Source organism: Equus asinus, chromosome 14, assembly GCF_041296235.1.
Source record: "Equus asinus isolate D_3611 breed Donkey chromosome 14, EquAss-T2T_v2, whole genome shotgun sequence".
In the NCBI taxonomy this organism is placed as follows: Eukaryota; Metazoa; Chordata; class Mammalia; order Perissodactyla; family Equidae; genus Equus; species Equus asinus.
Window position 1 is genome coordinate 36,235,800 of NC_091803.1, and position 24,452 is coordinate 36,260,251.

At 50.3% G+C, this 24,452-nt stretch overlaps 1 protein-coding gene and 1 long non-coding RNA gene across 2 annotated transcripts in view; one reads left to right on the forward strand and one right to left on the reverse strand.

Moving 5' to 3' along the window:
* The window catches only part of XYLT1 (xylosyltransferase 1), a 301,755-nt gene extending 282,812 nt beyond the window's left edge, over positions 1 to 18,943 (reverse strand). The window contains exon 1 of the mRNA XM_014837585.3: positions 18,434 to 18,943. Coding sequence (XP_014693071.3) covers positions 18,434 to 18,775 — 342 coding nt within the window. The 5' untranslated portion in view covers positions 18,776 to 18,943. The remainder of the gene's footprint in view (positions 1 to 18,433) is intronic.
* LOC139040211 (uncharacterized) lies at positions 18,571 to 24,154 on the forward strand. The gene is made up of 3 exons (XR_011494283.1): positions 18,571 to 18,707; positions 20,151 to 20,468; positions 23,317 to 24,154. It is a non-coding gene; the product is annotated as an uncharacterized lncRNA (long non-coding RNA).
* Positions 24,155 to 24,452: the final 298 nt, after the last annotated feature.

The following is a 24,452-nucleotide window of genomic DNA, read 5'->3' on the forward strand; positions in this document are numbered from 1 at the left end:
AGGCAGAAGGGGACGGATTTGGGGGGAACAAGGTCCTTTTCTGCACACAGCCACACCCCACAGCCACCTGTACAAATGGAGTCGGTGGGTAAGTATCCTCGTAACTCCCTCCGCTGGGTGCAGGTCACTGCCGGACGGAGGGAAGATGTGTGCGACCGGGGCCCAGGAACCCAGAAGGACCTGAAACTGCAGAGCAGAAGGGACTCAGAAATCCCTTCGTCCATTTTCAAGATGAGGAGACAGAAACCTGAGAGGCTGCCCAGAGCCACACCAAGCGACATGCACAACAAGGACCGGTCCCCAGGTGTCCCAACTCCCAGAAGTTCATATCTCTTCATCCTGCTTTGTAACGTCTGTAAGCAACCCCAGCCGGGCGCAGCCCCAACTGCAGACAGACGCTGCCGCCGGGCCAGTCCGCTCACTCTGCATTTCTCTGGGTTGACTCTCCCAGGCTGGTGTCGGTGCAGGACGTCACATCACACTAACACCTTGAGGATGGGACCCAGGACAGGCGAGTTTTGATACGGAGAAAAAGAGCGAGAAAAGTCGAGAGCTGGGGACATGGTTCTGGAGGGGGAGGCAGGGATCTGCAAAGCCCGTACGAAGGCAGGAGTGCTTTGGGTTGGAGACCGGGTGGCGGTGATGGCAGAGAAGCTCTGAAAAGACCACCAGAGACAGAAAGGCTTCGTAAGACCAATGGGAAACTTCTTCATCCGCTCCAAGTTCCACCTCCGAATCATGTGATGTCTAAACCAGGCCGCATGTTTAGGTTTTAGGAGAAAGGGGATGATGACCCCGCTACAGGGGTTCCCTGTGGGCCCTGGCTCATCTCTCTCCAACTGACATTTACGCCCTTGTTCACGAGGTCACACTCTGTCGCCCTCTTCCTCCAATCCAGGCCTGACCACCTTCTATTTGTTTCATCTTAAATGTCACTTTGCTGGAAAAGCCTGCTCTGAGGACCCCTCCCCATCCATGACTCACTGTCCCCCTCCACCAGCGAGCCACAGGCGGGCACGGACCCTGGTCCCTGTTTTGTTCACTGCTCCAACCCCAGCTCCTAGGACCGTACCTGGCACACAGTAGGCCTTCAGTCATGTGTGTTAAATGAACAACTATGTATATGTGAAGGTCCTGGGTAAACGCACACGGCCACACACTCACGGGAAACTTCTAGCACATGACACCCAGTAGAATACCCATGGACGTTACTAGGAATACAGCAAAGTAAATCCCCAACCAACGACATCTTCTTCCCATTTCTGCTGAAGAGCAGCCCTGTGCCTAACCAGACAGACGCCTCTTCTCCATCTGCCCAGGGACCCGTGCTCCAGCTCCCATCGCCCCCTCAAAACAGGTGCCTCCAGGACAAGGAGAACGCTGGCTTTACAAGACCCAGGAAGCCAGCAATCCTGGGGGCAAAGCTCAATGGGAACCCGCAGGAGAAGAGTCAAGACATTCTACAAAACAACAAAATGCCCTCCCAGCCTGGTTACTCTTAAAGGCAAGAGGAAGTTGGTCAGCGGAAAAAAAGAATGTAAGGCTTGCCGTGCCTTGATGTGGGCAGGCTAAGTGATAACTTCTCCTAACCCGCCCCACCCAAAGAACACGAAACGACCGTGACTCCTCCTCTCCCCACTGCTTCCTTTACTCAACAGCCAGAACAGAAGCATCCAGCAACCACTGGCAGTCAGGCACATGCAGCCTGTTCACAGAGTCTACCCTTAGGAGGAACTAAACGAACGTTTTGTGCTGTTGAGTCGTTAGAGGATCTCAGAGAAAACACGACCCTGTTTGTGTTCTGTTTCACGAATTTCTGTGTTTATTTTTATTTATGCCCCTTTCCTACTTTCTTTTGGTTTATTCTCAATGATTCTTTTTTTAATTTTTTCTTTTGAGGAAGATTAGCCCTGAGCTAACTACTGCCAGTCCTCCTCTTTTTTTTTTTCTCGCTGAGGAAGACTGGCCCTGAGCTAACATCTAGGCCCATCTTCCTCTACTTTATATGTGGGACGCCTAGCACAGCATGGCATGCCAAGCGATGCCATGTCCGCACCCGGGATCCGAACTGGAGAACCCCAGGCTGCCGAGAAGCAGAACATGCGCACTCAACCCCTGTGCCACCGGGCCGGCTGCCTGATTTTTTTTTAAGAAATCAGTTAGACTCTCTTTAATCACGCTAATCTTGCACATTTAATGTCAAAAGCTAGAGTGCTTTTAAAATGGGCTATTAATTTTCCTCTAGGCATGGTTTTAGCCTCATCCCATAGGTTTTGATATGAGGTATTCTCATTTTCATTAATCACCCTATAACCTTAAATTCCAAGTTTAATTTCTTCTTTAATTTAAAAGTTATTTAGGAGTGGTTGGTTTCTTTAAATTTCTAAGTGAATGCCTTTTAAGGGCTAATTTTTAATATAGCTTATTGTTTTATGAATGAGGCCTGGAAGATTTCTACTTTTGAAATCTACCAGGTTTCTTTTGAAACAAATTAATTACCAATTTTAGTTAAGGTATCTTAGAAGATATAGAAAATAGTCTTTAAAAAGAAAAGCCCATATCCTAGAATAAACATAGACACACACACAGACACACACACACACCCCTATCCCTTTGTAAAGAATTCCAAAGAATACTTACCAAAAAAGTTTTATCTTTTTAAAAGTAAACATCCAAACAAAGAAAGTAAACAAACCTTTAAGGGGGATGTAGGGGGGAAACTACCAGAATTTAGGGATTAGGCTTTTCCATCTAGGAATTCCACACCCGGAAAGCATACCCACCATGCCATTCCAGCTCTGCAGCCCCATTTTAAGGACTAAAACTGAGGCTGCCAGAGACCGAGTCAGATACAACATTACATTTTAGCTGAGACCGAGTTTCAACCCCACTAACCCCTTCACCCCTGAATCCAACTTTCTTCCAAAAGAAATACGAAAACAGCGGCTAAACATCTTCTCTTGTGACATTCCTTAAGATTGCCCACTGCACAAGGCAAGGCTCAAAGGCAGGTTCCTAAAACCAGCAGGACTTTACTCCTGGGAAAGTGGGCTGGAAGAAAGGAAGCTGATGAGACTCTTTGATGAGCCCTAGAAAGAATATTAAGTCATTTTTCAGCCAGTGCCAAGCAAACCTGAAAGACGGGTGGATCCTAGGGAATCCTGACACTCTTCGCCCAGCCTGTCAGGGCCTCTGCCTGCAAAAGCAGGACGGCAGATGCGAAAGGACCAGCGTGTAGGAGCTGACGCAGGGCTGACGCTGCTGAACAACACTGACAACGCACACGCAGGCAGCTCCTCGGGGGGAATCTCTGAGCTCCCATGCTGTGGCCACGTACAACGCACGCAGTCCCTGAAGGGACATTTCAGCGCAGTGTTTCAATGTAAGATGACACATGCCACTGTAGGCTAGAGATCTAATTGGGGACATGGAGCTGTGTTCATCTGCTTCTCAGCAAGAAAACCAGAGCGGCTAGAGAAAAACAGAAGTCAATCAAAGTGGAAAGCGACATCGCAGAACCTCGCCTAATTCTGCCAGACCTGTTTTGCCTCATAAAGATAAGAGTCCTTTGAACATTACGGCTTCGGTAGAAGAAATTAAATGATGGCACCAGTACCAAACATCAGGCACGTTCTCAACATCCTTGAAGGTACTAAGATGGAAAAACAGCGAGCCATTAATCAACTGTGGTTCTACCAACCCGCTATTTTGCAAGACTAACTACTTTTTGGAAAGGAAGCCTTGTTCCAGAGATTCAGGACAGGAAGGAATCGCCAAGCTTTACTCCTTGGTGCGAAAGGTAAGACTTCCAAAGTAAAATGCACTTGTCAAATCAACCCATTAAAAAAACTACAACAGCGGTTACATGATTCCTCTCCCAGGTCTTTACCCAACAGAAATGGTCACCAAACATCTGTTTACCAAAAGACCCACACAGGAATGCTCAGAGCAGCCCTTGTAATGGCCCCAAACTGGGAACATCCCAGAGCCCCATAAAGAGAATGGATGTGTAAACCGTGGTATATCCCACAATGAAATACTATACAGCAATGCGAATGAACAATTACAAACACATCAAAAAATACAGATACAGGGCCAGCAAGTTTTTTTGTAAACGGCCAGATAGCAAATATCTTGGGCTTTGTGGGGCCACCTGGTCCTTGGGGAGACCACTCAGCTCTATCATTAGAGTGCAAAGGCTGCTATAGCCGGTATGTGAACAAAGGGGGCGTGGCTGTGTTCCAATCAAGCTTTATTTGCTGCGCACACTGAAATTTAAATTTCACAAAATATTATTCTTCTTTTGATTTTTTTCCCCCAACCGTTTAAAAAGGTGAAATCCATTCTAAGCTCACAAGCCATATGGAAACAGACAACAGGGGCCGGATCTGGCCCTCGGGCTGCAGTTTGCAAACCCCTGATAGGATCTTGCGTAATCAATCTCATCTCACACGGTGCCAAGCAAAACAAACCAGGCACAAAGGAACACAGATGGAGGATTCCGTGTCTAAAAAGAGGCAAAAGTAACCTAAGGGGTCAGAGGTCGTGACAAAGGTTACCCTTGGAGACGTGGGGACTGGAAGCAGGAGTTAAGAAGGATCCTGGGGGGCAGGGGTGAGTCGTAATGCTCTGGGCTCAGGATTGGGGTGCTGGTTACTCGAGGGCGGCCACTTGGTTGAGCTGTGCGTTCACGATTTGTGCACTTTTTCTGTACGTATGTTCTTATTTCAAGCGAAATTTAACAAGTTGTTAAAATCAAGACAAGACTGGTCAATAAGCTCCAACAACAGAAGTGTAAACGGTATCACAGCCACCCAGTGAAAGATTAGCTCCGAATCCTTCACTGTGGTCAGGTGCCAGCCGATGCTAGAGTATTTAAGAGTATTTAATAATAAAAGGCAGACGTAAATGCTTTTCCTTGAGCGGTGATCTCATTTGCTTCTAGGGTGAGATGCATTTCACAGTGTAAGGGATGGGGCTCCCATTAGATTCCGGTCAGGTGGTTTTCCTCGCTATTTGCGGGAAATGATGGTGTTTGCCCCATTACCAGCTCCTCTTCGCATAGAAACCTGCTATCAATAAATACTGTGAACACAAACAGCATCTGGCAAAACACGTGGCCTTGAACCTGCAGCAAGACCTGTGCGGGACCCACACAAAGGAGAAAGGTCAGACCCGGCTTCCATTTGATTCCGAGAGAAAATGCAGTTAATTAGTTTTTCTCATAGTCAGCAGCTGAGTCGCACTGAAATCCATGCTTGCAATTATAGCGGTAATTATTATTTTAATACAAATCAGCAACTTACCAAAATATGGCCCTGTGGATGCTACCTCACCGCTGCCAAGATTGCATAGACGGAGGGCGAAGGCCGCCACCCCTGCCCTGCTCTGTGTGCGTGGAGCGGGGGGAACCTTGGTGAGGGTCCTTCCACCTCGGCCAGACCACCAGCTTCACCGGCGCCCAAGCCTATGGTCACTTTCGTGCCCGCCCTCTCTTTAGAGATGGAGAGACACATTCTGTGCTTTACAGCATGGTTTGACCTTGGGTGAGCCACTCACTGCCGGGTCTCGGTGGTTCCATCCATGCAATGGGCAAACAGTACCAACTCTCCTTCTGAAGAATTCCTCACCAGAATCGCCTTCCTCAAACATTCTGTGCAGCACACGTGGGAGGTGACACACAGGCTCCTGGTCACTCTGCCTGAGTCCAGATTCCAAGTCCACTGTTCTGTGCATTTGGGTAATTCCTTACTCTGTCTATGCCTCAGTTTCCTCATCTGTGAATGGGAATAACAGCAAAAGGTTGTCCTAATGATTAAATGAGATAATCCACGAGATGCCTGGCCCAGAGTGGAAATGTAATAGACAAGAGCACTTATTATTACTATTATTATTATCATTAATTTGAGAGTTGTAAACTCAAATCCCAACAGCAGTCTTACAGATGACACAAATGAGCAAAGCAGACTGTTAGGCCCCCTGGCAAACGGAAAGGGGGGGGGTCTCACATAAAGGGGCACCCACATCTTCTCCCCTCCCTCAAACTGTTACTTCTTTGGGAATAAAGGCCAGAATTTCCATTTTTTTAATAGGAACTCCAAATTAGATTTTTATTTGAAATCACTGATTTTTAAATGTTGGCCAGTAATTAAATTTTTTTTTTAATAAAAAGAAAAAAAAGATGAACAGGAAAAAAGAAAACGCTACGCTGCCATGATTCCATCGGCAGCCCAGATCAGACCCACAGAGAAGCAGGTGTCCTTTGTCAGTACTTTCTAGGGTCCGTTTTTGTGGGGGGTTTATACCACCTGCTCACTCCAGTAAAGAGTTTTGCTTTCTCCAGATGATTTTTTTTACCCTAACTTGAAATCAACAATTCAAAGAAACCCATGCACCCCTATGTTCACTGCAGCATTATTCACAATAGCCAAGACACGGAAGCAACCCAACTGCCCATCAACAGGTGAATGGATAAAGAAGATGTGGTATATGTACACAATGGAATACTACTCAGCTGTAAAAAAGACAAAATCATCCATTTGCAACAACGTGGATGGACCTTGAGGGTATTATGCCAAGTGAAATAAACCAGACAGAGAAAGACACATACTGCACGATTTCACTCACATATGGAAAATAAACAGACACATGGACAAAGGGAACAGATTAGTGGTTACCAGAGGGGAAGGGGGTGGCAGGGTGGGCAAAAGGGATAAAGGCACACATATGTATGGTGACTGTTACAAACCAGACTATTGGTGGTGAGCACGACGCAGTCTATACAGAAGCTAATAAATAATACTGTACAGCAGAAATAACACAGTGTTATGAACCATTATGACCTCAATAAAATAAGTGAAAAAATATATATCATTATTGTTTAATGATACAGAGTTTCAGTTTTGCAAGATGCAAAGAGCTCTAGAGAGAGATGGTGGTAATGATTGCACAACAATTGTGAATGTACTTAATGTCACCGAACTGTATACTTAAAAATGATTAAAATGGCAAATTTCGCATTAAAAAAACAGGCCAAAACAGCAGTCAGCCTCTCAACCTAAGAAGAGTTAATAATCCAGTCCACGCCCCTTTGCAAACCGCCCAGCTCTTCTCTGAACAGACCCTGTGAGGTCATCTCCACCCTCTTCTCTGTCATCACCTCATCTTCTAAACAAGAGAGAATCAGATGTTACAATTCCAAAACTATTCCTCAAGAGGACCACGAGAAAAAGCAGGTAATGAGGGCATTTTACATCAGGAATGGAATCTTCCATGAAGCCTGATGACGAGCAAATGGGGCTCTCTTGTTTCTATCTTTTATAACAGCTTCCCCTTCTGAGCTGGGGATAAAAGAGAGAGAGAGAGAGAGACAATGAATAGGCTTTTATTTGAAACAGAACATCTGCAAAGCATGGTCCTACATTAAAAAATAAACAGAAGACAGCCACTAGCCTGGGAAAAAAAAAATATTTCCTATTACATCTCTGATTAATAAAGCCCCATTTCACAAGAAAAGAGGAAAAAAAGAAAGAGAAGTTTTTCACATCCCCAAAGAGAGGATGCTTAATGAGGTAACCACTGTCTTAGTTGATCCATCTAATCTCCTTTTAATACTATCCTTAAATAATGTCTACATTAGCTCTCCATTACCAAAAACATTTGTTTATTTTATTAACGTGAGTCTGGTGGAGTGCTAAGACTTGGGAGAAATTAGCACGCCGTCCTTGGGCTCCGTTTTTTATTGCTTCGTGCCTTGCTCATTACAACACGATTAGCCGTCTCCACTGCCCTTTTGAATTGCTGTTTGCATTCTACTGTGGTTCTGCTGTCCTGGTTCCGAACAGGAGGGTCTCGGTTCAGGGTTAAGTTAATGTGGTCATTATGGGCCCATTTGGGGATTCATCCATCACGGCTAATTCCATGTCCGACACATGGGGGACTCGAGCACAGTCAATATGCAGCGAACGCTCAGCAGGAATCCAAGAGACGCACACGAAGGGTCAGACCTGAGGCCAGAGGAGGGCTTGCGGAGCCCCATAAGTGTAGGAGCAACGCAGACGGCAACCTGGAACATCAGAGAGGATCCAAGACAGAGACTTCCACTCAAACCCAGCGCACAGTCCCTCCCAACGTCTAACCAAAACAGCACCACCATTTACCAGAGGAGCAGGGGGTCTTCAAACTGGTTAAGCCAACGGTGACCAAACCTTGGTCATTTCAGCATCTCCTTGACAGTCATTTGCCATCCAAGTAGAGGTCAGGATTAGGATCAGAATTAGGGTTTGGTACTATTACTTACACATTTCCATATGTTAACTGACAACTTTTATTCAAATTCCACTTTATCCACATGCTAAGTACTAAGAGCTCCAAAGCTGTCATTTTGATTGGTTATATTTATATATTTCCCGTAATAAACATTTAAAGAAATACACAGCTAATACAATTTTAAAAATATTCACCCAGGATGCAGGGGAGGGGTGCATCGGGGATGTCATGGATGTCCCGATTCTTGATATGCGTGTGGGTTTCTTGGGTGTGTTGTTTGCAAACATTCACCAAGCTGTACATTTAGCAGAATGCGTGCACTTTTGTATATATAGTACATTTTGGTTAAAAAAAGGATCTAGGGGACCAGCCCTGTGGCCAAGTGGTTAAGTTCATGCTTTCCGCTTCAGCGGCCCAGGGTTCTCCAGGATTCAGATCCTGGGGGCGGACCTACACACTACTCATCAAGCCATGCCATGGTGGCACCCCACACAGAAGAGCTAGAATGACTTACAACTAGGACACACAACTATATATTGGGGCTTTGGGAAGGCAAAAAAAAAAAAGAAGAAAGACAAGGATTGGAAACAGATGTTAACTCAGGGCCAATCTTACTCACCAAAAAAAAAAAAAAGTGTGTAAAAAAACTTCTGCAAAATTTAAGAACTGAATAAATTTCGTACAGATATGAGTAGAAACTATTAAAAGCTGCTATAACAAAGACCATTTGCCTATGTAGCACCTTCAATCACTGCTGTGTCAGAACTGGGGTGCGTACTACACTCGGGGATTCTGGGGGTCAGTCTGCAGTTAATCTGGCAAAAAGTGTCCATGCAAATAAGTCCTCAACCAAAAATAAGTAAAATTAGGCCACAGTGTCCAAAATAATCCTCACCCACAGCCTCTTGCTTTCTCTCAGCACCCCAATTGTTTCCGTTCCTGCACTTGTAACAATTTAACTTTTTTAAATGTTCTTGTTGGCCTTTGGGGGTCATCCTCCCCCCAGACCATAAACCCCCGAGGGCAGGGCCACAGCCATCTTCACCTGTACTTGCACAGCGTCTGGCACACAGTAGGCCCTCAACCACGCTGTTGAATCAATGGGCAGACGGATGGGCGGGTGGAATTCATTCATTCATTCACAGATCGTTCCCCAGCGACCACAAGAAGGTGTGAGGGAGCGAAGCCCACTGGTGTGAACACCCCACATTCTTCTGCTCTAAGACGGGACCCCATCTTACATTCAGGCAGCGTTTCCTGAGCCTCAAAGCGCTTTCTGATCTGGTTATCAGATGAGACCCTCACAACCCAGTGAGGGAGGGTGGGCTTATTCACATCATCTTCCAGAATGTGCCAAAAAGACACAAGGAGATGAAAGTCACAGTTCATCCCTGACGGAGTCGGAACCCAAGCCAAGATGCTCTGGAATCTTCCACCCTTCCACCGGCGTCCCCCAGCTCTCTGACAACTCTCAATGTCCCCACACACGTTATGGGGGGGCCAAGGTTGTGGGGAGCCCAGAAAGGGGAAGGCGGATGACTGAAAATAGCATATTACCCTCACCCCCAACAAAGGGGAAACGAGTTTACCAAATTGTAGAACGCACGATTCTATTTTTGTTGAGGACACTGGCTTCACAATGGCCTAGTGCTTCTAAGAATTTGCATATCCTGGGTATACTCCAACAGCGAGGGAGGGAAGAAACCTCGGCCAGGCCCAGGGGAAAGCAACGGCAGCAGAGGTAAATAAGTGCTGTGAATAAACCACACGGGGATAATTGAAAGGTGACCACAGATACTTATTTTTAGCTCAGCACAGTGAACGCGGAGACCTTCCAAACAGAGGTTGCAAACTCGACAGCTTAAAGGGGCCAGTCAGGTATCAGAAGCCAAAGCAGAGACCTTGGGCGGGGGGCTCTTGGGAATCTGGAGGGTCTCAGGGAAGCCCCTCCTCTGCTTGGCGACTTGCAAATAAGAAAGAAGGGGCCCAGTGCTGCCAGATCTTGTGACTTTTTAAAGGCATTCCAAAAACCCACAGCGTTTTATAGCATTTCCTAATGCTTAAATTTTGGTGCCTTTCTATTTTAACATACTGTGTGAGCCAAACAAAACCCACCCAGGGCCATGAATCTGGGGGCGTCTCTGGCAAACATCCCTCACGGCGAGGCTGCATCAGGAAGGAAGTTGGGAGCATGGACCACGGGCTGGCGCTGAGCCTCACCACCAGGCCCTTCCAGGGGGGTGCCTGCCTGGCTCCTGCACTGCAGATGAGGACACTGAGCCCCTGAGAGGTACAGTAACGTGTCCAGGTCACACACATATGAATGGCAGAGCCCTGCCTCCCACCCCAAACTAAACATCACGTGACACACCTCCCAGGCCCCACAGCATCTGACCACCTGCTCCCCTTGCAAACCTGGGGCGGCTCAGTGCCCATCTCTGGGCTCCTTAGTCAGCTCTAAGAAGAGCTTGACCCCTGTGAGTGCAGCAGTCCAGGCCGCATCGCTGGCAGTTTGGGGGGTTTCCAAAGGGCCCTGAATCACACTACTGCTGGCTCCCACCCGTCCAGAGGACACCTTCCTCTTGTGTCCCAGAGGTCATCATGGGAAGGGGATCAGCAAGGAACTGGGCTAGGGCATGGGAGGGACGTCTGTTGATAGGCCGTTTATCAGCCGTGGCCCTAACCTTACCTGCTGGACTGGTTCTCCCCGAGGGCAGCGAGCACACCTGTCCTGTTCACAAAGACAGGTCCAGAGCCAGGTACAGTGCCTGGCATGCTCTAGGTACTGAAGTGGGAGATGGGTGGAGGGACAGGTGCACGCCTGCATGGAGAGACGGATGCATGCTTGCATAGATAGACAGCTGCACACATGCATGCCTGCATAGATAGATGGATGCATGGGTAGATGCATGCATGCATGAAAGGATGAGAGGGAGGGGAGAAAGGGAGGGCCAAGGGACCAAAAAGGACTTACTGACTCTAAATTGAGTAGAGACTAGGAATGCATCCTTTGGAGTCACCACCAACCTTCAATTCCTAGACTGGCCACTTCTCGGCTGTTTAACTTTCATCTAATTTATTGCCTTCATTTTTATTATTTATAATCAGTAAAACAGAGATGGGACTAACAGCCCTTAATTTGCAGGATGTTGTAAGGATTCAATAAGATCATGTCTTTCTAGAACTTCCACAGGGTCTAGTGCACGGAAATCTTCCTCCGCTTCCTCTTCATCCTTAGCACACAGTTACCCTAGGCTAGGGGACCTTTGCATCAATCTCTCTGCCCCATAAACTTAACTCCTGTGGGTTTAAACAATGTGCCTCGAGGCCAGGGATTACAGCCAAGGAGTCCCTGGGAGGAGATGCTAGTCATTAGCATCCACAGACATGCGAGCCAGGATTAGACGGCCAGATAAGCCAGCAGTCACCTGGCTGGGACACGCCAGGCCCGAGACAGACCAAATCTATTTAGCTGCCCACAGATGGCCCTGAAGGGGGAGATCTTCCCCCTAAAAAGACTGGAGAATGCCCTTAGGGTGCCACCCCTTTGCCATCTGGCTGGGATGGGACGTCAGGGCTCCCAGGCCCTGATACTAACAATGCCAGTCTCCCTGCTCGCTACAGCGTCGAAGGGGTTAAGACGACACACGCGCCCGCCGCAGTCCCTGCCACCTTCTTTGTAACCTCTCTGGCTTCCAACGAGGGAGGAGGCAACCCCACCACAGGGATCAGAGGCAAACAACCTGATGCGTATCTGCGGGCAAACGGGCCGCTTCGGCTGCAGGCGGAAGGAAGGAAGCGCCCACAAGATACCCGGGCTGCGTGTTCTTAGAGATACCTCGCTGCATCGCCCAGGCTCCCGGGACCAGTCGTGGGCTCCTCCGGAGAGAACCACAGAGCCGCTGCGTGGGCTGAGCGGAGCAGCAGGAAGCCAGCTGCTGATGAAGGAAAGGCTGTTTCCACCAGCCAAGGAGCCCTGCCTCGTGCCCTCTCCCCCTCCTGCCCCGTCTAGGAGGAGCTGAATTCAAAACTCCCTACTCCGCCCGCCGGGCAGCTCAAGTTCCATCATTGCCTGGTAGGCACGATGCATATTTCACTCTAGGGTGACACCTTCTTTTCCAGGACCATAAAACGTCCTCGGGGCTGGGCATTATGACCGAATCAATCACTCATGTGCCTCCTTAAATGAGTTCTGTGGTTCCAAGGTTGGGGACTCCCACGAGATGCTTCTAAGAGAGAGGCTGTAGGGCAGAGCAGTTAAGAGCATGGACAGCCTAGGTGCAAATCCTGGCTGTGCCATTCATAACCGTGGACCTTAGGAGCATGAGGCCTGGATGAGTTAACGTTGGTAAAACACCCCGACCAGGGCCAGGTGAGATATGAGCATCATGACTGCCGGCTGTTGAAACCATGATAGTACCTGCCCTGAAGGAGTAAATGAGTTAATACAAACAAAGGACTTGAAACAGTGCCTGAAACATCATAACAGCCATCTAGGCATTATTATTACGATCATCCTTCTATTTGTCTCATTATTTACAGGTCTGCTTCAAAGAAAACTACCTATCTGCTCCTTTTTGAGGGTTTGCACTTTTTTTTTTTTTTGAGGGAGATTAGCCTTGAGCTAACTGCTGCCAATCCTCCCCTTTTTGCTGAGGAAGACTGGCCCTGAGCTAACATCCATGCCCATCTTCCTCTACTTTATACATGGGATGCCTGCTACAGCATGGCTTTTGCCAAGTGGTGCCATGTCTGCACCCGGGATCCGAACTGGCGAACCCCGGGCCCCCGAAGCAGAACATGCGCACTTAACCGCTACGCCACCGGGCCGGCCCCGAGGGTTTGCACATTTTTAGGAATCTGCAACACTAAGTGAGAAAAGTGGTATAAAGATTTTCAGGAATGACTTGGCTGCATTTAGGGTTTTTGAAAGAACTACATGGACAAGGTGCTCAGAAATCTACACATCAGTTGGACTCGGGCAGGCCTGGGGCTGGACCCACGTCTTCTCCTCCCCAGCATGGTAATCTCAGGGAGCAAGCTGCTTCACCTCCCTGAGCCTCAGTTTCTTCATCTGTGAAATGGGGACAGCAACAGTCCTATCCCACAGAATCAGAAAGATTCACTGAGACAGGCAATATCGGCAAAGCCCTCATTATTCCTGCTACGTATCTGGCACGCAGAAGACCTGCAATTTCTAGGCTGGTGTCCCTAGCTTCAATTTTCTATTAGTTGGGTAATATCTTCTTCCGTCCTGAACTTTGTTTTTGGTGAGCATTTAATAATAGAATGCATGCAACACACCTAAAGGATGCTTGGCATACAGCTGGCACTCAATAAATGTTAGCACTCCTCCCTCTAGCGCATGCCATCCTGCTCCAAGGCTGGTGCACACAGAAGAAGCTAGATGCATTCTGCCGTCTTGGATTTCCCTCAAACCGTACTTTGCGTGGGAAAACACATAATTGGACAAAATTGCTTATTTTGAAACATACTAAGAATCTCTTTTTAAGAGCAACAGCTCACATTTGAGCATTTCTTATGTGCCAGGCGCAAATCGATTCATACGTATTATTACATTTAATTCTCACACAATCCTATGAGGTCACCCCAATTTATAGAGGATCGAAGTTAGAAGGACTTGCCAAAGATCACGGACATGGCAAACGGCACAGCTGGGATCTGAACCCACATATGTCAGACTCAAGGACACGTAATGGAGGTCTCTTTCATTTGCACCAGGGCCTGGCACACATTTCCTGTGACTTTTTCTCCTATTCCCACACCCCTTCTTTTGAATGTCGGTCTTGTTGGATTTGAGTTTGTGTTTTATTTATTTTTCATCTTCCCCAGAGAATTTTCTCTTTGTTTCTGATAGATGGGGATTGGGATCAATAGAAATGAGGAGATGCAAAAGGAAAAAGAGAGGGAGTTATCCTAAGTGACAACTCTTAGGGCAGAATTAACCAAAAGACAGAGACGCGGTCAGCCCTGACCCGGGCCATCCAATTATGTGGGCACTGTGCATTTCGGTCTTTCTGCAGGGAGAATTATGGCCCCACCAGTTATAAATAGCTCTGGGTGGGAGGGCAGCCCCTTACTACAGAGATATCCTTAAAGATATTTTATTTTCTAGGGAAAACACGCACACACACACACACACACGCACACACACACACACACATGCAATGATGTCAGGTATCTGCTCTAGCTTAAGACACCAAATTTCCTTTTCTGTTAAGACCATGGATCAAAATCGGACAATCTCTAGCAAACAGTAACTTTTGCCTTGGCTTCTCATTTGCACAATAGCAAGCATTTGTCACTCAACTTTCTGGAACATTAAAAAAACTTGACAAACTAGAGAGAATATCTAAAGTGTTAAGACGACTAAATATATATATATATAAAATGTATACCCATATATAAAATTACATATACCTATGCATAAAATTTCTACCTTTATTTATCGATTTTACTTAACATTTTCCAGTATATGATTAAGCAGATGGCAACGTGTGCAGTAAGATAAATATTGTTCAATGCTGCATATTTCTGTATACCAAGTATTGCATTGCTCAAGCAAAATAAAACTCCATTGAGAGTGTGAAAAAAGCAAACCATCAAGAAAATACCCTCTGGTCTCAAAACATTTGGATAGAAAGAAAAGCTACGCCTCTGAGCCCGTTAGAACCAGAGGCGATCCAGATACAGTGAACCCATTTTTCAAAGTCACTGCCAATGTCTGAAAAAGTCCTGAGTTATCTGAGTAATGTGAAGTATGAGGAATTTCTGCCGAAAAATCAACATTTCAAAGGAGTCAAACAACACAGAAACCCCATTCTACTTTAAGAGAGAGAGAGAGAGAGAGTGTGTCTGTGTGTGTGTGTGTGTGTGGAAGGGCAGTACAAAATTAGGTTTCTTAAATGAAACTTAGTGAGATCAGTTTATCTAAGGGCACAAGCAATAAATCTGAGGACCTCAAGTGGATCAATAAACATTCGTTACATTAACACACACAGCTCTCTTTCATTTTCTCCAATTCTATTCAGAACCTGTAGCGTGATCTTTCTGACGCCCTCCGTCATGTTTCTGCTCCCTTTATAAGTGAGCCCATCTGTTTCTTAAATTCCGAGATGACAGGAAAATCCACAGCTTACTGGAGACCCAATGCAGGCATCAGTGTCACAGCCACAAAACTCAGCTGCAATTCACGCAATGATTCGAATATTTAACAGCTTTGAAAGAGGCTGAGAGGAAAAGGGGAGCCTACAAATCTTCTATGGGTCTGCCCATCTTGCCTCTATCCTCACGCTCTCTGACTCTGTTGCTTGAGAAACTGAGTGTTTCTTCTTGGCTTCTTAAAATGCACCAAAAATACAACCGGGTCCTTCCACTGGGACGCAGCCCCCCCAAACACAAAAGAGGGGAGTACAGAAGCCTTGGGAGGGTGGGCACAGGAAGCAGCAAGGTCTGATTTGGAAAGTGCTCTGTACACAACGCCTGCCTGACACTCTGGGACACACCCACCATCACCACCCGGGCCACAGATTCCCCTTGCACGTGACAACCACAACAGACGACTCCACCCAACTCCCGCCCGCAACAGAGCCCACAGACGAGGCATCATCTTCCAGGCTTGTGCCTCAGCAGCTCCTTACAAGAGCCATCTGGAAAATCACAGCGAATTTTTTTTTAATGTCCCACTCCCGAATCTCCCTCCAAAGCACCATGCCAGCAGCCTCGCCAAGGTCTGCAGACAAACCGCATGTTGCAGGGGCCTCAGAGTCTCGAGAAATGGTCTGGTCCTCGCCTAGCCTGCAACCCCAGCTCCGGCGACACGAGACTTTGGGAACAGCCTGCCCCCTTCTGGTCTCCTTGAGCTCACAGAAGGGCAGGGGCCGGGTGGGCACAGTCGGAGGGGGACAGACCCGCGCTGCACCCAGCATGTCTGCACTGTGGTTTCAGGAACTAGCAGGACATAGGGGTAGATGCTGGGGGAGGGAGAACAGAGGAGTCGCAAAAGCAGATAAAATAAAATCCAAATCCAGGAGAGAGAAGAGTGAACAACAGCATGGTAGACAACCACAAAGAAGGGAGGAAGACAGGAAAAAGAAAAAAATACATAGTAGACGTCTATAGCAGAAGGTAAATAAATGGAGACATTGGGAGATGTGGTTGGGGGACAGTTAACTGATCTTGAAGATTATGAAAGCGGAGTTTCAGGAAATCAAAGCAACTCTGCGGCTAGAACTGGAATTCCAAAAAGAATAAAAAAGGAAAAGTGGCATGCTCCCACCCACCCCTCCAACTGCAAACCTCTCTGTGGCTGAGCTGGGAGGTGAGCGACTAAGACACTGAACTGAACGCACAAAGAGGGGGTGTAGACGGAGTATTCACAGCGTCAGGGACTCAGGAAGAAATCAGCCAGCCAGGCCTCCTGCCTTCTTTCCGCTTGTTGCAACAGGTGGAATTTGCACCCAAAAGGCGCCTCCTGATGCCCGTCTGAACCCCAGACGCAAAGGAGACAGTAAGTCTCCTGTCTCTCATGTCCACCCTACGTGTTCCCACCCTGGACCAGCAGCGCACATCCAGAACTCCTCCCACCCCGCCTCCCAGCAGGGCTCCGAATCCAGAAAGAACTTCTAATTGCATCTCTGCCCAAACACATCACTATCCACTCCAAGAGTTCCAAGGCAGCGTCGGGGAGCACCCTTTGCCACAAACGAGGCCGCAGGACTTTGAGAATGTTCTGGTTCTCCATCAGGAACCTCACTCCACTCTCCTCCCCAAAAACGGGGGAAAGACATCTCCCAGCTACCCACACCGAGCAGCCAGGAACGTGAAATGCCATCGCATCACGTCTTGGGGCTGGCTCAGCCCGCAGGCACAAAGGGCCATCCTCCGGCAAAGAGGGTTACTGTTGGCTCCAAAGAAGTTTAGCAGATCAAAAAGCATCACGCTGTGCCGAAGGCAGCCTTCAGTGAGGGCTCCCAAAGTGACAAGTGACAGAGACGTGCATTCAGTGCCTGCGGATCCTGAAAATACCCCCTGGTGTCTAATGTCCCCCAAGGGCTGGGAGAATCCCTGTAGGCAAGTGGTATGATGAAGACACAGACAGCCACATGGCACGTCGTTATGCCTTCAGACAGACACTCACATGACCGGGTGCTGAGACCCTGGCCCAACGTTGGAGACTGTGACCTCCAGACCTGTGTGCTCCTGGTTCAGTGGGCTCAGCAAGGCGGCCCAAAGAAGGCGTGAAAGGCATCCCTGGAGAAGTCGGGGACAGGAAGACACCCAGATGGCCCCAGAAGATCTGTGGAAGGAAGAGTTTCCAAGCACAGAGCGTTCACATCCAAGAAGGGCAAAGAAAATCCACAGGAGCCGAAGTCATGATTGTGTGGTCAGACACATGGCTGGTGACAGGAACCAGCTACACACAAGACAGAGTGCCAGAGACAAGCATCGAGAAGGGGCCGTACCCGGACACTGGAGAGCAGCGCGCAAGGAAAGTCGGAGAGGGCACCAGGAGAGGGCAAGGTTAGAGATGGAGGAGACATCCAGAGATGGGAGACCGGAGACCCAAAGTAAGACCAGGCACCCAAGACTGAGTCTTGATTCAGGCACACGCTGGGGACTTGGGGCACCGAACCGAGACCCCCTCTCGGGCCAGGCAAAGACAACCAGGAGGCAAGCAGGGGACGGAGTGGTCTGCACTCGGCTCAGCAAAAACCAGAGATGCTGCGAGCAGCACCGGAGCAGCGGCCGAGGATCCGCGGCAAGATCCACGCACTCAGACAGGGAGCAAGCCGCCAACACCCACATGCACAGAGCGAGTCGGGGCGCCAGCGAGAGTGACGGGGAACAGGAACCCAGCCAGGCTCCAGGAACCCCCAAAGCGCTTCCTCCGGAGCTAACTTCCCCAGACCCCAAGGGGGCAGACCTCAGAGTCGGGATGGGGCAGCCCACGGCGCCTGAGCCTTGCCAGGGACCCCACCCCGGCTTCCAGGGGAAAGAGATGTGGAGCCAGCAGGCTTGGGGAGTTCCAGTTTGAAGACTGGGGTTCCAGGGCTGGGGGGCGTGGAGTCGGGGCTGCCTTTCTTCTTCCCTCCTCTCTCCCTCCCTCCCTTCCTCCGGGACGCGAGCCGAAAGAGCATCTTACCAGCGCCCGCGCGGGCAGTGCCCCCCGGCTGGCCGGCCGCTGCGCCCGGGCTTCTCCGGGGCCGCCTCCCCGCGCGCGCGCCGGGGGCCCCCATCCTCCGCCGCCGCCGCCGCCGCCGCCTCCTCGGGCTGCAGCCGGCTCGGCGGGCAGGTCCCGGCGCTCGCGGCGCGGGGCCGGGGCTGGGGGCGGCTGCTCGGCGCCCCCGCGGCGCTCGCCGGCCCCGGAGTCGAGGCTGCTGAAATTCCACACGACCAGCGTCTGCAGCAGCAGCACGGTGAGCGCCGCGAGCAGCGCCGAGTGCGAGCGCCGGGCCAGCCTCCGGGCGCACGGCGCCGCCACCATCTTCGGAGCGCGGCGGGCGAGCGGGGCGCGGGGACCCCGGGCGCTCGGGCCGCCCCCGCGCTCCCCGCGCCTCCCGCGGCCGCCGGCTGCCGCTCGGGCTCCCGCTCCGGCCGCCGCCGCCGCCGCCGCCTCGGCTCGCCGCTGCTCCTCCTCCTCCGCCGCCGCCGCCGCCGCCGCCTCCACCGCCGCGGCGCGGAGTTTTCAGACGGGCAGGGACCCGGACGTCACCAGGAGGAGGGGAAGGCGGGGAGGCGGGGAGGCGGGGAGGCGGGGAGCGCGAGGCCGCGGAGGGGGCGCCGGGCGCGCGCGCTCGGGAAAGGCGCGCAGGGAGGGTGGGGGCCTACCGGGGCTCCCCTCCCCACACCCCTCCTCGGGGCAGGGGGGCCGGGGGACCCGCAAGGGGCCTAGGGGACGCGGGCCGGGGTGGCGAGGGGCGGGGCCTGGGGGCGGAGCGAGGGAGGAAAAAGGAGGAGGGAAAGGAAGGGGGTGGGGGCGAGCAGAGAGGACAGACACCCCCAAGACACGAGACGGAGTCGGGTAGGGGAGAGGGGCTCCAGTTCCCGCGGCAGAGAAAAAGGGGCGGGGGAAGAAAAGCAGGGGGAGCTTTGGGGGAGGGTGGGCCCGCTCAGAATCAAGGGGAGGTGAGGAGCATCGGAGGGTCCTGAGCTCCTGCCTTCCATGTGGGAAGCAAGCACGAGGCTGCTGAGTGGAGCCGGCTCCTCGCCCGGGAGTTTGCGAGCCAGGGGTCTTCCGGGGTCACAAAGACCGCTGGGCAGCTGGAGCCAGGAGAAACGGTTCTTCAGGAGTGTCAGAGCCACAGAAGGGTCTCACGCAGCCTGCATCCCTGGCTTATAGGGTAGGGGAAAGGCTATGAATGAGTCTCTGAGTGACTCCTGAATCACTTCCCACCCCCTAGTGCCAACGATGTGCTAAGCTCTTCACTGAGTCACTTCTCCGGTCCCTAAGGATGCACAAGCCAAGAGACTCCAACCCCAGTTGGCAAGCAAGTGCTTTAGCGAGGAAAGGGAGACCCCGTGGAGTTTCTCCACCTTCCCGGGCTGCAAGCCCCAAAGTCTGGCGCCCCCCCCCGCCCCCCCCCCCAGCCTTTCACCAGGTCCTTCTTCCCATCCGTCCTGAAGTCTGCCTTCCTGTCTGCACAGGGCTCAGATCCCCGGGGAGGGGTCTTGCCTTGGAAAGTGGGCTTCTTTCCCATCCCGACTGGACTGTCCCGGTGACCTTGAGGCAGGAGGACTCCTCCCAGGGCACGAGCTTCCTCCTCTGTCAATGAGGGTTGAGACTGACGATCCCAATGGACTCAAGTTTCATCCCCAGCCTTCTCTGACTCAGTCTTTCCATTCCTTGTCCTCTCCTCCAGGCCTCTATACACAGCAGCTTGAACACATGGAGAGTGCATAGAGGGAGTGGGTGTCCTGGACAGGACCTAGCACTTTCCGAAGACAGCCGCAGACCGAATCCCCAGTGTGTGAATGGAGGACTCAGGATGAAGGCTTTGCGTCTTGTCCATTATGCTTTGAACCCTCAGCCTAACTTTTAAAGGGAAGAAAATGGGGGCCTAAAGAGGATCCATCAGAGAAGGAGGCAGGGAGGGGAAAGCGATCATTTCATCCGCTCAACAAGTGTCCATGAACATCAAACTTGTCTCAGGCCCTGGGCCAGGTGCAGGGACCCAAAGGTGAGTGAGGCTTAGTCTCCCCTTCCACAAGCTTGGGGTCTAGGGGAGAAGCCACATCTAGATGTCTGTGATATCATCATCACTTTGGAGATACACACAAAGTGCTCATGGGTTCCTAGGGGTGGGGCGGGAGTGGCCACCAAGAAAATGCTTTCTGGACCCATGTAATAAGCCAACCTACTTCTCTGAGCTGGGAGTGTAAAATGACAGCTAGTGGGGATGCTGAACTCCAGACCAGACTCAGCCTTCCAAGGATCTACAGCCTGGCCAGGCATAGAGGCCTTCCCTTTGGGCTCAGCCCACCTAACTAGGAGTGAGGTAGAAGAACAGAGACAAGCTCCTACAGCCATGAATCTTCTGTTGTCTGTTTATCACTTGAGAGTATTTTGTTTATTAGTAATAAAACACCTATTCTAACTCTCTGAAAAATAGAGTTTATGGGATCATGTAACTGAACGTTCCAGAGGAAAGACATCAGGTGAGGTTTGATCCAGCAGCTCGGAACTATGACCCAGGATTTCTTTCCTTTCCATCTCTCCTCTGTCTTTCATGGGGTCTGCTTCATCCTGAGGTTCTCTCTTCATGTCACAAGATGCCTAGCATCAGTTCCTGAGACTACTTGTATCTTTTATTCATTTCTAGCTCAGGGGAAGGAGGGTCAGTATTTCCCAGCATTCTCCTCAAAGGTCCAGAGATTCTCTCTGATTGAACTAGCTTTAGGTCATAGGCCATCCCCAAACCAATCACTGAGGCCAGGAAGACAACATTCTGATTACTTTGACCAAGGTCGCCATCTGTCACCTCTGGCACTGAGGAGAAGCCAGCTTCCCTGCAGCCACCTGGACGTTCTGTAGGGATCAGGATCTTGTAGGCAGGAGGAACTAGGTGCAGGGAAGCAGCCGCCATTATCCATTCCATGCGGCCACAGTGATGCTGCACGACCCTGGGCAAGTCACTCTCCTCCCAGGACTTCAGTTTCTTTAGTGCCAAATGAGGGACTGGAGGAGATGGTCCCCAAGATCATCATGTCATGTCCCCCGGACTCTTCCTCAGTGTCCAAACAGAGCTTCTCGTCCCAGCAGAGGCCTCGCTGAGGGCTCTGAGCACCTCTGCCCTCCGGCCTCCCATCTTTGCTTCAAGGTCTCGCCTGCATTTTCCCGCTAAGCAGCAATGATGTTTCTGCTTGCTGTGCATGACACGTTTAACCACAGTCCTTTGGGGCCCACGCTCTGGGTCAGCTCCCTCAAGGGCCACAGGCTGAAGGAGGGAGGTTAAGGACTCGTGCCCTCAAGTCCCCGGAGAGAGAGGCAGTTGTTTGTATCTTAACTCATAAAAAGCCGTGCGAGAAAGAGGTTTAAAAGCTCCGGGCAGGTTATGGAGGCCATAAACAGCTTCTGTGAGGTTTGTAGGATGAAGAGGGACCCAAGACCATATTCCTGCCTCCAGACAGACAGACAGACAGCACCTCCGGCATCTCCGTGGAGCCTGATGGAGAAGAAAGAGCCGGAGTCCCGCTCGAGACTCTGGCAGAGCAGCTGTAGCAACAGCAGCAAGTTTCTTTAGAATTTTTAAAGCTCATTCAGTCATTCAACACAGATGTATTGGACCCGATTATGCGCCAGGCGTCATGCTGGGCAAGCGAAATAGAGATATGAAGAAGGTCCCCTGAGGACTTTTTCTTTTTAAATACGGTTCCCACTCTGGAGTGAACTGAGAACCAGAACTCTAAAGAGGTACCAACCGACGTGTGGGGTTCCCTCCCCAACTCCACCCGTAAATCTTGTTTCCGCACCACGTTCAAGTGGGGGGGGAGGAAATCAATCAGTCAACTACGAGTTGTAAGGTGCTGGGTGTGCCCAGTGCTAAGTGAGGGGCTGTGAGGGAAGTCAGAGCGGGGAGTCTTCACCTTCAAGGAGCTGTCACACAGCTTCCCAGCTCTCCCGCCTTTTAACTGAGACTTTTAGCATCAGTTGGTCACCTTCTCTATGCCTCAGTTGCCTCATCTGTAAAATGGGAGATACTAATAGGATCTTTCGCATAGATTTCTGATAAGGATTAATGAGATAACCCGTGTAAAGATTCTTTTCTATGGAGACTGGTACATAGGGTTCAGAAAAATGTTAGGTATTATTCGTTTTATTAATAACAGTAGGGCAGCATCAATTATGAGTGTCCAAAGATATCAGAGGGGAAAAGGGGAAGTCAGAGAAGGCTACCTGGAGGAAGCGGCACTAAATCTAATTCAAGCTAATTCTCGACTTTGATAGAGGACTCCAAGTACCCCAAGGGCCAGGACCTTGTCTCGTTCCTCTCTCCTCTCTCCGGCACGTTGCAGGGGTCGTGGAATGCACACCGGTCACAGGAGGGCGAGCGGAAATGAGCCCGGTGCGTTCCTCCAGCAGCAAGCCAGCGGGCCAACTGGTGCTTCCTGGAACCCATCACCATCTCAGCCCCCTTTTAGTTGTGTGATTTTAAGCAAGTTGCCTAACATTACCGATTCTCAATATTTTCATCCGTAAAAGGTGAAGAAAAGAATACCTAGGTCCTAAGGCTGCTGGGGGGCAGAGGATCAGGATGTTGGACGTAGGAGTGTCATGTATTTCCTGGAAGATGTGGGCACTGGCCACTGGTGGAGTTGAAGGTCCGTTCGGTCACGTTGGCAGGCTGGTGGGTGGAGAAATGCTCTGCCTTCCCCTCAGGCAGTCCTGACAGAGGGGACCAGAGGGCCAGAGCCTGACGTGCCTCCTTCAGAATTTAAATAAACTTCAGCCAGAGACTCAAATTTAGTCAAACACATGGTTATTTTTTATCATCTTAATCATGTGTCTGTTTCTTTTTGGTTTATTAGAGCCTGTTTTTACCCAGACTCTACAAATTGACCCTGACTGTGCTCTTAAAAAATTAAAAACCTCCGCTTAGTTTCACTTCTGCATCAAACAGACAGCGTAAACATGGGTCACCTGTTTTTGAGTCTCCGTGGGAGAGTTTGGCATCGAACATCGTCCCACCGCGACCTATCCCTGAGTGTCTCGGCAAGCACCCCCGAGCACCAGGATTCCTGAGCACCTGGAGGTCAGAAAAGCCAGGATGCCGAAAGCTCCCAAAGCACCTGCAGCCACGGACAGACATCACCCATACCCCGCCCCGCCCCACCCGGCCCAAGAGAAGGAAACAGCCTCTGGTCAGACCACAGGCAGAGGCAGGCCCTGCCAGATGCCCAGCCCAGCTGTGCTTCTGAAACCTGCGGTTCTTCCAGCGAATCCTCCACCCGGTGTATCAGCAGAGGGAGCTCTAGCTAGCAAATAACTTTCCTCCGACCGCATCCTTCCTGGAGAAGAGATCCAGAGACAGCAGGGAAAAGCAAGCGCCTAAGGGGAGCTGGCGCCCCTGCCGTGCAGAAGGAAACCCCACCAGTTGGCAAGGGCGGGGCTTGGGGGATGGGGGGAGGAGGAGAGACCCCTTCCCCCCGCCCTCCCCCATGAAGAAAGGAAGTGAGAAAATCAGAAACCACCGAATTTCTGCAGAGGTTGTCTGGCCTTGTTCTGCCCCAGCACCTTGGGTCCCCGGGGGCTCACAGCCTTTCTGCTGTCCTCCCAGTGCATGATGTTCAAAAAGGGGACACACTCCCCGTCCAAGTCTCAGACTACCTTGGCAGACATTTTTTATCTTTAAAATAAATGTTTATGATGTGTCAGTGGTGCCCAATCTGCTTACTAGGGCTATCAGTTTGGGACTGTACCCAGGACACTAGTGATGATGGGGTGGTGATGATGATGATGATGGTGATGGTGATAATAATGATGATGATGGTGACGATGGTGGTGGTGATGATGATGATGGTGATAATAATGATGATGATGGTGCTGATGGTGGTAGTGATGATGATGGTGTTGGTGATGATGGTGGTGATGATGGTGCTGATGATGGTGATGATGGTGGTGATGGTGATAATAATGGTGATGATGGCGATGATGATGGTGCTGA